Below are 12,587 nucleotides of genomic sequence, written 5' to 3' on the forward strand. Positions count from 1 at the left end.
TCCAGTGCTGCCTGCTGCAGCGATGCTCCTGGAGAACAGTTTCATGCCAGCCTGCAGAAGCAAACTTCAGACTGGGATCCCACCTTATCCCAAACCTCTTTCATTTTAATGTCTACTAATAAGTAAAGAAAAAAAAATGCTATGGGATTTCTTTCCTTTTAAGAAAGAAAATAACACTTTTTAAAAACACACAGCTATCATGGATGAACAACACACCTAAACCACAACAGACTGGACGTACTGTGAAACACCACCTGAAGGGCCTCCATGGCTGAGCAATGCATTCAACATTATTTCCTTAAGGGAATGTAACCATTCCCACATGGGTCTGCCTCAGACCAGAAACCTCTCAGAGCGCTTTTTGTAATCAACTTAAAGAGAAAATTTACCAACTGTTGCTTGTTTGTAAGCAAATCAAAAGCCAACCCAGGGTGGTGAATGGCCCAGGAGGCCGTTTTTTGGCTCTCTGTACTGGGTGTCCAAAGAGTAAAGGAAATACCACTTTGCCTTCACAGAAGTTTAAGAACAACCGACAGTTTTTTCTAAAATTCTCCTTTGTTCACTTGAGCTGAGTTTTATAATTTCTTGAAGTCCCTTTCATCTTCCAGGAAAGAAAGGAAGCAATTCTCTTTAAATAAATAGCAGTTATGTGTCCCTCCTGGCAGAGACGAGGTGGGTGGTGGCGGGGGCGGAGCCTGGAGTGAGCTAAGACGACAGGAAGGAGACTTTTCAGAGCTGCCGCTTAAGACTGGTGGTAGTTTTTTTTTAGGTTGCCAGCAGGAGTGTGGTGGCAGCAACTCACGGTTGTGCCCGAGACATAACGCTCCTGAGCCAGACTTTGACTTGTGTAGCACCCACAGTAGCCAAGGTGTGGCTTGGTCCCCAAGCAGACGTCTGATGTCCTGACTCAGAAAGTAAAACCCATTTCTACTCTTCCACAGAGATGGGTGGAGACGTTTGCCATTTAGCTTATGTTACTGAGTTATTTTATTTCCAGGTTAGAAAAGCCAACATTCTAACCTTCACCCTGAAGGAGCAGCTGCAGAACAGCAGCTCATTCCAGGGTAAGCTGGCAAGGAAAAATGCCAAATTTAGAATTTTTTTTGTTGTTGTTAATGAATGAAATATAAGAAACGTGACACATTTTTTCCGTATGAAAGCATTTCTGTGTGGATTACCAGGGTCTCAGAAAAAGAAAAAAAAAAAAAAAAAAAAAAGAAAAGAAAAGAAAAAAAAAAAAGAAAAACAGCCTTCTTGCAAAAATTTTGGTGACAGACCTTGTCCCTTTAAAAACTCTTAGTCTCTTATAAACTCTATGCAATTGGAAGAAATTAGTTCAGCTTGAAAACTGGACCATGCAGACTCAGATTTGAACTTTTCCCTCTTTGTGTGTATGTGTGTGCTTTTAACTGCTTCTAGTCTTCAAATTCTAGATGTAAGTCTTTACAATTTATCCAAAGCTTTGGACATGCCAAAGCTTTTTACCCTTCATTAAGACTTGAATGCATTGCAGGAAAAAGACATTCTTTCCTACTCTTTCACTGAGGGAAATGTAACAAGCCAGAAGAGACTCCAGAATAAGGTTGAGGATACAGTGATTTCTATTATTTCTAGCATAGCTATTGACAAATGCTTGAAGACAGTATTTTTAAAAAAATTAAGAAGGAAAATGGTTTTCATTTTATGGCTTGGAGGACAGATTGATTACAATTTAATTTCTAAGAGGAAAATTCTGTAGAATAAAGTGGTCAGACATTTCTCTTTTTTAATCACACATATGAGAAATACAAGCTGTGTGGACATCTGGAAAGGACCACTATCCACTAATCAGAAAGCAAAAAATCCAAACCACTGATACTTTGATGGAGACAAACATCTCTAGAGTCACAAGGAGGAAAGCTGTAACGTATTGCAGGCTAAAAACATTCCATATGCATTTTCACCTTTTGGGCAGTTCCAAAGCGCAATTCTATTTCAGAAGCCCTTTGTAATCCGACACTCACTGTAGATAAGATACACTGAGAAGATAGTCTGCTTTGCAGCAGTGAGAAATCAAATTGGTTCCAGAAGCGAAGTTCTATGACAAATGGTTTAATAGTATTGCTGGAATTGGAAAGCTTGACTGAATTATTTTTCATAATCATTTTAGAAAAAAGATTTAAAAATAACTTTGCCATGCCATGTGGGGTGGGGGTGGGGATGTGGGGAATGAGGCTGAAGTTAGAAGGCATCTCATTTTATTGGCATTATAATTTGTTATTAAAATTTAGGAGCTCAGTTAAAATTAAAAATGTTTTGCTACAAGTAATTGTAGATAAAAATATGTGATTCAATGTGACTAGTTATCTCATTAAATAAACTAGCAACTAGCAATGCATTTTTATTATCATTTCCAAGTTATTTGTTTCCTTCGAGTTCCAGTCATCTTTGCTTTATTTAAAAAAAAGCATCTGGAAAAGTTCATTAAGACTGGTCAGGTTTTAGAGTTTAGAAGAAGGGTCATCTACACAGTAGTGTCTTGTGGATGTAGGAAAAATGAAATCATTCCCCTGACTGAAGCCGGGAACAATTTAAATATCGCTTAGACCACAGCACACGACTACAAAGCTCTAGCAGAAATCATAGTTAAATAGGATGTGACTAGACATTTAAGACTATTTTCTAAAAAGTCAGGAAAAAAATAGTCTTTTTCTTTCAGTACTTACAGTCTTTGAAGACCAAAGCCGGGTCTCTGTGAGGCAAGGCTTGGGCAATGATGTGCCTCAGAGATTCCAAGGTTCTGTCCATCTCCGGTCTGCCTGTGCAAGCCTCCTGCACTGTGTCCTCATGCCTGAATTCTTGCAGCTCTGGACTGAATTTGTGCAGCTCATTGATGCACTGGATTACCAAAGAATCCCTTTTAACATCTGCCAATCAGACATTTCCCAGAATCTAAAGACCCTCAGGGCCCTCCTCTCAGGCTAACTTATCTTTGTTGTATGCTGAGCTAATTAGCCTGAAAGGCTGGCTGACAGGCTGGTTCCCATTGCTTCATTCAGTTCAACACACCCCCCTACAGGCTAGCTGGGGAAGCTCACTAATCCTGGGAACAGATTTCCTCTCCAACCAGATTTGGCCTGGACGCTCTGCTGCCTTCAGTCTTCAAACGCGCTGCCTCCAGTCTTCAAACGCGCTGCCCCAGGAACGTGGACTCAGGAATCACGTTTCTCAAAACGATTTCCTAAATTACAAAGGAAAGGCTTGGGACTGCCACTACCACCGACATAATAGAAACTCCTCTTTGGAAAAGGGGTGTGATAAAGACTGTGACTGGAATTAGCTTATGCTTTATGTCTGAAATCAGAACCCTCCCCCACCCCAGTGACAGTCACTTCTGATGAGCAGTAGCAAGCAAGACCAGATGGGCTCTTCTGCAGCTTTCCTGACCACATTTCTTTTTCTCTATTACCCTCCAAGACAAATCTTTCCCAAGATTGACTTTAATTAACCCTGATATCATTCACTCATAATAATTTTTTCTTCTGTTAACAATCTCAGGGTGAGAGCCTGGAAAAATGTCTCCGTGTGAAAACAGGAGAACTTGAGTTCAAAACCCCAGCACCGAGTAAAAGCAGGGCATTGGTGCATATACAGGCAACGCTAGGGTAGGGAGGCAGAGGCAGGTGGATGGATGCCAGGACCTGCCGACCAGCCAATTTAGCAGGAACAGGGAGTTTCCTATTCACTGAAAGAGCCTATTTCAAAAAGTAAGGTGGAAAGGATAGAAGAAGATATCCAGCTTTGTCCTTGGTTATATGCTGGCATGCGCACCTGAGCATTTGCCGCAGACACTGCTACCTCCACCACCACCACCACCAATGGCATCACCACCACCACCAATAACACCACCACCTCCACCAATGGCATCACCATCACCACCAATGGCATCACCACCACCACCTCCACCACCACCACCACCACCACCACCAAAGCAACAGCGGCAGCAACAACAGTAGCAAGAATTTCTGGTGGGCAAGAGCCAAAAGTGCTACCTTTAAAAAGAATATCGGGAGCTATTAAAAGAACTCAGTGGACCAGCTTCTCTCCTATCTATGCTCCTACAGCATCCATAATTATGTGTAAAGTAATATTTTGACAAGAGACAAACAGGTCATGTGATCACATTGCAACAAAATGTAAATCAGAAATGGAAGAACTGATTTTAAGGGCTGTCAGCTTTAGTTGCTGAGGAGCGGTGAAGGACTCCTTCGCTCTGTTTAAAGTCTTTTTCACACAGCACCCACCAAGCTCATTTTCTATTGTTCCTCCCTACTTTTACAATCAATTATTATGATATTAGTCCTTTAGTATAATAAAGACTGTTATAAATAAAGTGTTTTCCGTGTGATCAAATTTCTTCAGCTAGTTGGAGAAGGGTGGGCTTAATAATAATAATAAAAAAGCAGCAGTAAGTAAATGTTATTGTAATGACTATTCCCTGGCAAATATCCACAGGAAATATAACATTAACTAAAAGGATGCATAGAGCTGTGCATGTTTTGTATGTATGCTTGAATCTAATGTGAAGAGATTGGCTTTGGGATACTTTATATGGCCTGGGCCAAACTGTGAGCCTGTGAGGAGGCCTATGGGTACAGGAGTGCCTGCATGTGTGTGTGTGTGTGTGTGTGTGTGTGTGTGTGAGTGTGTATGTGGTGGTGATATCGAAGACCAAACCCAGAGACTTGCACAGGATAGACAATCAAAATATCATCGTGCAATATTTTCAGGCCAGAAAAATGTTATTAATGTTACTGCAGTCCAAGAGTTTAAAATGTATTTTTTATTTTGGAGAAATAAATTCCTAATTTCAAAAGTAAACTGAGTGACTTATGGATGAAACAAACAAATAAATAAACAAACAAACAAAAATACCTCCCTGTCTTCATGAGGGTCCCCTAGCAAGTAGAGTAGGGACTGTGTCTGACATGGGCTCTGTTGCCTGCTTTTGAATCACTTTCCCTTGTCTGGGCTGCCTTGTCGGGCCTCTGGGGAAGAAGACACACTTAGTCCTGATGCAGCTTGCTGGGATGGGTTAGTAGGGGACTTCCCTTTTCTGAGGAGAAGGAGGGGGGAAGGGGGCAAAAGGGTGGGAGGGTAGGACCAGGAAGAGAGAAGGGAAGTGGGAGGGCTGCTATAGGGATGAAAAGTGAATAAATAAATCAATTTTAAAATGAAAAAAGAGAAAAAACTCTGTTACACAATGATTAGACTGTGTAGTGAGAGAAGGTAAGTGCTTTGAGAGTGACACAGTATTGGAAACCAAGACAATTAATGTTCTCATTATGGAACCAGGACAAATATGGGTTTCCCAAAGAAGTGGCACTAAACAGAAAACAGAAAATTTAGAAACGATTGATGCCTGGAGCTCCATCAGTGAATGGGCTTTTCCTGAAGATCTAAATTGAATGTGATAATTCTTTAAAACATTTATTTGCTTCTTTTATGTGTATGGGTGTTTTTCCCGCATATGTGTCTCTGCGCCACATGTGTACCACATGGGACTTAAACCTGAATATTCTGGAAAAGCAGCCCACGCTCTGAGAGAATCATTGAGCTGTCTCTTGAGATGCAAATTCTAATCTTAAACACAGCATGGTAGAAGGAACAATAAATGTGGCCTAGGATTATGTTTTTGTCATCCAGCTGTAAAAAGCCATTCATCTCCGAGTTTACATTTCTCATGCATAACAATCAGGGAGTTAATCTGAATGTTCCGTTCAGTTCTAACATGTCTGGTTCTATGGTTATAAATAAACACACCTATTAGCACAGATTTTCTAGACATCAAAAAAGTCACATATTCATTTCCCAAATGCTAGACTAATATTCAGAAAGTCACTTCTAGGGCCAGTCAACCTATCCATCCATCTGCAGGAGACACAATAAATACCAACATGAGGAATAGAAAGATGCTCATTGCCAGTGCCACATAGGGATTTTTAAGAAAACTATGAAAAACATTGAAAACTATGAAAAACTAAGAAAACATTCAAAGCAAATTCACTGACTCAAAGAAGCATTGCAGTGTTTAGTGATTCACATTTAATAAATGAAAACATTAACTTCAACAAAGGCAGTTAGCATTGTTCCCCATGAAGCCCAGTCTTTCAATAAAAGTTTTCCTAAGCCTCTACTTACTCATTCTTTGAATGCTCATAAAAATTTCTTAGGTCACATAGTCATGGCGCACACCTTTACTCCTCACACTCAGGAGGCAGAGGCAGGTGGATCTCTGTGAATCTGAGGCCAGCCTTATCGACAAAGTGAGTTTGGGACATCCAAGCCTACACAGAGAAACCCTGTCTCAAAACCAACCAATTAAACAAACAAATCTGTTATTAATGGTCAGGAAAACAAACAAACAAACAAACAAACAAACAAACTGTTGTTTCTTTACTTTCTTTGATGTGAAAAGCAACCACGGAGCTGGAAGGGCCAGAGAAAGATTAAGCAATGGGTCTGTTTTAACAGGGATTTTAAAGCTCACAGTCTTCACTCGATTAACTACCTGAAGGTTATGCCAAAGGCACAATTAAAATATAGAAATGAGGTAAGAGACTACAGTAAAGGAAATGATGCTCTACATTGTGAGAGTACTAATTTAAAGGATGAGAGATGGCATCAAACTGACATGCTCAGTGATGCAAACTCAACACTCAACGGTAAATGGGGACACTTCAGTGAAAAACAAAAAACAAAAAACAAAAAAAAAAAAACACATTCCAGGCTTCTAGGGGGACCCAGAGAACATGAGGTGACAACATTGCTCATTTTCCTAGTAGCATGCTTAATTGCTAAAAAATAACTCTGATTATACATTTATAAAAGACGATACGGGGGTGGGGCCACCAACTGGAATTCAGAAAACACTAAATGTAACTGAGGGTAACCATTAATTGAAAATGAAAAAGAAACCTCTCCTCGTGCCAATAGTGTGCTGTACTCTAAAGAAGGTGACCAATATTGTCAAGGCAGGGAATGGGACTGCTGGTTAGGCTGCAGTCTCAGTGTAAAGAAAAACTTCCGTCCATGGCTTGTCAGCTTCAGAGAACAGGCCTGTAGTTCTGGCCTCAACCAACTCACGCTCTTTTTAAAAAAATTATGACTGCTGTATGTAAGGGAGTAAGTACATAATGAGTGTGAGGTGCAGATGCCTTGGAGCACACGTGGAGGCCAGAGGAGCCTTGTGGAGCTGGATCTCTCCTTGAAGGGATTCTGCTGCTGCAACTCAAGTAGCCGGGCTTGCGTGCCGAACACCTTTATTCAGTGAGCAATTTTAGTGGTCACTGACATATTTTTATTTCTAATGAATCAGATGACTGAGGTAGGGAGGGAGGGAGGGAGGGAAGAAGGACCCTGATTGAGAGCTAGAATAATAATTATCCTCCTTGAAATAATTTTTTCGCTACATGCTTATACCTTGATGCTAAAATGTTTATGACAAAATAGATGAACTCAAGAGGAATCACGGGCATGGAGTTAATGTGTTAAGACAGAGAGTGAAGGGTTTACGGAAACTGACAGATTCCAATGAAGGTGGGCAGGGTGAACTGGAAGGATGAACTGGGAAACAGGCAAGTGAAGGTCAAAACCGTGATTGTTTCCCAGGGAGGACGGGTGGGGAAAGAAGAAGACTCAGTAGTTGTTGAAATGTTGAGGTTTAGTGTCAGCTTTGCTTCACCTCAGCAACAAAGAAGCCAGGAGGAAGGATGAGTGGTTGCTAAGCACCAACTTTAATAATTAAAAGAAGTGAATAAATTGCTTAGCATCTGCTTACTGTCTTTTGGGAGGAGACCAATGAGGTGCTTGTATAGAGGCATTTATGAGAAACAGCTGAAAAGGTAATTACTGACACTTTCTACAAACAAAAGTTTAAAACCACGAGTAACAAAGTGGGATTTTACTCCAGACCTTTCATCCATTGATAGCTGGCTATATTAAAAACTTATCAATAACAAATAGTCTGTTGAACCAAATGATAAAGAGAGAAATAATGAATATCCCATCTTCAGAAAAAGGGGATGTACATTTCATTTTTACAGAAAAATATGTTTAAAGGGCAGTTATAAAAATGTCCTTTATCCTTGCTAGGATGTCTGAGTTCACCCTCATGACCAAAAAAAACCCAAACAAACAAAAACAACAACAACAACAACAAAAAACAAAATCAAACAAAAAAAACCAACAACAACAACAAAAAACCAAAATCAAACAAACAAAAAAACACAATAAAAATAAAGTTTTCACCTACCAGTGCCCCTTGTTTGGTCCATTTCTCCTGAAAGGACATATGCTGTCATATAGTCTTATATGACCAATTGTCCAGCCTTATCTTCGAATTTGGTCTCCAAGAGAAGCACAGCTTGTTCTTGAAAAACGCTTTTACAGTTCAATCATATAATTAGGGAAGATTTTGCTCACTGTTAACATAGCTCAACGTGGGTAACATTTTCTGGGAATAAACTTGGAATTGTTTAAAACTGGAATAATTTGGCTGTTCCGTTTCATAAGACTGGAGATCATACTATAAAGACATTTGGTCATTACATATGTGTCTATGAAAACTGAAAGGATACTTTAATGGTGGCTGGCTGCCTTCCAGAACAATTCATGTTTTGAAAGGGATAATTTTGGTTTATAACGTAGATTTTGCCAATGGCTTTTATTATGATATTTACTTTCAAAGATTAATTATTAGTTCCTCTCAAACTTGCTCCCTCCAGGACTGGGATTTATACAGTTGGTTGTTTGAAGGAAAAAAAAAAAAAAAAAGATTGAAGATGTGTCTATGGAGAGAGATTTGTTTGTGAAGAGGCTATTGAACTCCCACAGTCTTTGAGCCACTTCTTAAAGGAAGAGGATGGGGTCTTCCACAGAGTGTGCCGGGGGCTGAGACGTCATTTTTTAAAATTCATGTTTCGGGGGGTATGTTTGTGCAGAATAAATTGAGGTGAATGCATATATTCATTATATACTCATATATATTAAGAGAAAGAAAGACTAGGAGAAAAGTATTAGGTTAAAACAGAGGATGTTTATTGGTTACAGACAAATGACTGAAGTATGAGATTAGTTGATGATACAAGGTTCCCGCAACCAGTATTTTCACAGATTCATCTATTTTAGATGAAGTTTCCTGTAAAGGTTACATCATCAGTAGACAATTCAGCTCCAGCTACTTATGGACATATTAAGATAAAAGCCTCATGCCCTTCCACTTCACACTGTAAACTATCATTTCCATGCACTTCCTATGTCTCGTGACCAGAGTACTGACTGCACTTAGCAAGCATTCTGCTGACAAAGAAGAACTGCGTCTTTTCAAAAATGGTTTAAGGAGGAATAAGAAACAGCACACAGGGGGAGGGGGAGTATTTTCCCACAAGTTATAACCTAGGGAAAGCCCAAAGGACAAAATAATAAATTCCTCTGCTCCTCTAAAAGTACTCGGGTAACCTTACTCCCTCCTGTGACTCCCTCCCCCAAACTACAAGAATGTTTTCATAGAGCACTTTTACCTTCTTGGGACGGGTGTTCTTGAACATGTAAAAAGAAAGGCTGTGTTTCCTAAAAAGGAAGGTACTGCAGGATAGACATGCAAAATCTGGTTGCGTGGACTGTCTCCTTAGCAATTCTTAGTGCCTGTAAGGTAACACAGGTGCGGTGCCCAGTAGTGCTACAGAGACGCCAATCAGGCACAAGCTCCAAACCATCCCAACTGCAACCGTCCCGCGATTCACCTTTTTATTATTCACCAGTTCCATCTTGCCATCAACCCTCTCCCAACCTTACTCATTCTGTGACTTCGGACAAGAAAGTTGACATCCAAAGATGCTTGCTTACAGCCACAATTAAAATGAAGTTATAGAGAATCTCTGTAACTCTGCGATGATAGAATAGACCCTGTTCCACAATGCTTTCTGACTTTTTAATTTTCAGTCCAGATTCCTTTCAAATCATTCTTAACATTGACAGTGTCCCTAAGCCCATCTATTTCTCTTTAAAATCAGGTCCCTGTGTTGCTTGAAACCTAGTTGCTTTTTACCAAAAGCATTTCACTAATGCATCATTTTCCATTCCGCAGATTTCTTCTGTGACTTGGTCTCTTTTGACTACAGCACAGAAACCACACAACTGTCTTCTAATTTTCTGGATGACTTCCTCCTTTGCATTCCATCCTTTTTAGTCTATCTATCCAACCAAATCCTTCTTCCACAGATTACCTCCCCTAGTAACAGTAGCCTCCCCCTCAGACTTTTTTTGAGATTTGTTCATCAGCATCAGATTGGTACGAGGCTCTTAAGGAGACTTCTTTCTGTCATAAGGTTGGTCTGCTTAGTCTTTTTTGTTTGTCTTCAAGACGAGGTTTCTCTGTATGTCTTGGCTGTCCTGAACTCACTTTGTAGACCACACTGGCCTCACAGAGATCTGCCCTCTGCCTCCCAGAGTGCTGAGGTCACAGGCATCTGAGGTGATCAGCCAAATTTTATCTTAAAAACCCATGTACCTTTCCCCTGGTACCTACACTACCACGCTTTTGGAAAATAGATGTAGGAATAACATACTCTTAATGTAAGACCAGCAGTAGAATTATAGCAGTTTGGCATTAAGCAGTCACTTTCTTTTTATAAGAAAGGAAGCACGTATTGTGGTAATCATACCAAGCACACTTCAGCATATCAATTAAGTATACTTTAAGGAAATTCATTGACACCAATTTAATTTTGTTACGAAATTGTGTGTGCGTGTTTGAGTGCACTCACCGTGTGTGTGTGTGTGTGTGTGTGTGTGTGTGTGTGTGTGTGTGTGTAAGCCACAGGTCAACACCGTCTTCCTCAATTGCTCTTCACCTTATTGAGAGAGTTGCTTTTCATGAAGTCGAAGCGTGCTGTTTTGGCTAAATTGGCTGGCTAGCCTGTTCTGGGCACCAACCTGCTTCTGATCCTCCCCACCCCAGCACTGGAATTACAGACATGCAACACAGTGTGGCTTTTCCTACACAGACACTAAGAATCAAAATTGAGATTCTCACACTTGCACAGCCAGCACTCTACCCAGCCAGCGAACCACCTCCTTCCTCTATATATTAAAACAAAAACAATTTAACATGCTGTAATAGCAGTACCATCTGCAGTTTACAATAGTAAGGTGAAAGACTTAAAAATAACGACACCAAGCATCTTTGCAAATGCTAGTTTTCTAAATTCCCTGCACTTCGGGGCTACTCCCACACTCTTGGTTATCACACAACTATGAGGTCCATTCTTTTCACCTCCAACTCTCTCCACAGTTGTTAAGATGGCACTTCATATAGCAAAGCAATGGCAAAGTAAGTTAAAGCCTACTGCTCTATTAAGAAGTGTTTTGAGGGACAAAGAATATTGGTAATGAGCCTCTGCTCATCCTAAAAGTGGCTATATTCCTAAAACCCCGATATAACATCAGAGATTAATTGGGTAGTTGTCAGAAAATGTACCTCGAATAGTTATTTTAAGCTGCACTAATCCTGTGAACATTCTGTGGTTCTGGACTAAGCTCGAAGCCAGCTGCATGCTGAATACATCAGCATACCAATATCAGGTTATTACAAATATAAGCTACATGTGTATGGAGAAACCTTTAATGGGAACAAAGCCAACTATTCAAGAAACTGGAAAGTTAAGCTTCTATCAGACATGTTTTGGGAGGTGCAGGTCTGGGCAGATCCTGACCTACCGCTTCAGCTATGCTAACCTGGTCTGCGCTGTGGTAATACTAGAAAAGATGGTTAGTGTAGTGACATTTCTTTAGTAACTTTAGGGTACTTACTAAATTCACACTATGTTTTAGGCACATTAAGCTCCCCCCAGATCCCAACACAAGGTTTCTCTGAGTAGCCCTGGCTGGCCTGGAACTCTCAAACTCCAAGGTCCACCTGCTGTGTGCCTCCATGCCTGGCTATTTACTTCTCTTTTGAGACAGTCATTCTCTGTAGCTCTGGCTGTCCTGGAGCTATGTAGACCAGGATGCCTCCTGCGTGCTTGGGATTAAAGGAAGGTATCACCACCCTGCTTCTTTGTAAGGGTTTTATTGTGTACACATCCGAAGTATCACAAAAGTAAAAGAAAAACTAGCATTGAGTTACATCTCTAGTCCTTTTTACAAAGATTCTTCCATCTAGTCTTCTACTAGGTGTCCCTCCTTTACAAATCAAAAGAATGAACTGAACGGCTACAGAAGGTATTTGATGTAAAGATCTAAAACGGGAAAGCCTAGACTATCCCCACCTGTGCTGTGAACCAAACAAGGCCTTGTATACCCTGGGCCCTCAAGGAGTATTTATACTTAAGAGAGGCAGCCTTAATACATTAGGAATGGGTTTAGTTTTGTTTTTTCCTTGTTGACTATGGATATTTTGAAACATGTAGGTTAGAACTTATCTGCAAAGATAAACTCCCCCCCATTGATGCCATCCCAACGGTTGCAATCAGATCCTTGTTTCCAAATAAAACCCTCCTCCCAAATTCAAATTCCTTATCACTTAGTACTAAAGCTATAGTAACTAC

General features: G+C 40.3%; 1 protein-coding gene across 1 annotated transcript in view; it reads right to left on the minus strand.

The window, feature by feature from the left end:
* Lix1 (limb and CNS expressed 1) overlaps positions 1 to 3,052 on the minus strand; it is a 52,811-nt gene extending 49,759 nt beyond the window's left edge. Inside the window, exon 1 of the mRNA XM_021654954.2 lies at positions 2,706 to 3,052. Coding sequence (XP_021510629.1) covers positions 2,706 to 2,787 — 82 coding nt within the window. The 5' untranslated portion in view covers positions 2,788 to 3,052. The remainder of the gene's footprint in view (positions 1 to 2,705) is intronic.
* Positions 3,053 to 12,587: the final 9,535 nt, after the last annotated feature.

The sequence above is a fragment of the Meriones unguiculatus genome, chromosome 20, assembly GCF_030254825.1.
Source record: "Meriones unguiculatus strain TT.TT164.6M chromosome 20, Bangor_MerUng_6.1, whole genome shotgun sequence".
NCBI classification, from domain to species: Eukaryota; Metazoa; Chordata; class Mammalia; order Rodentia; family Muridae; genus Meriones; species Meriones unguiculatus.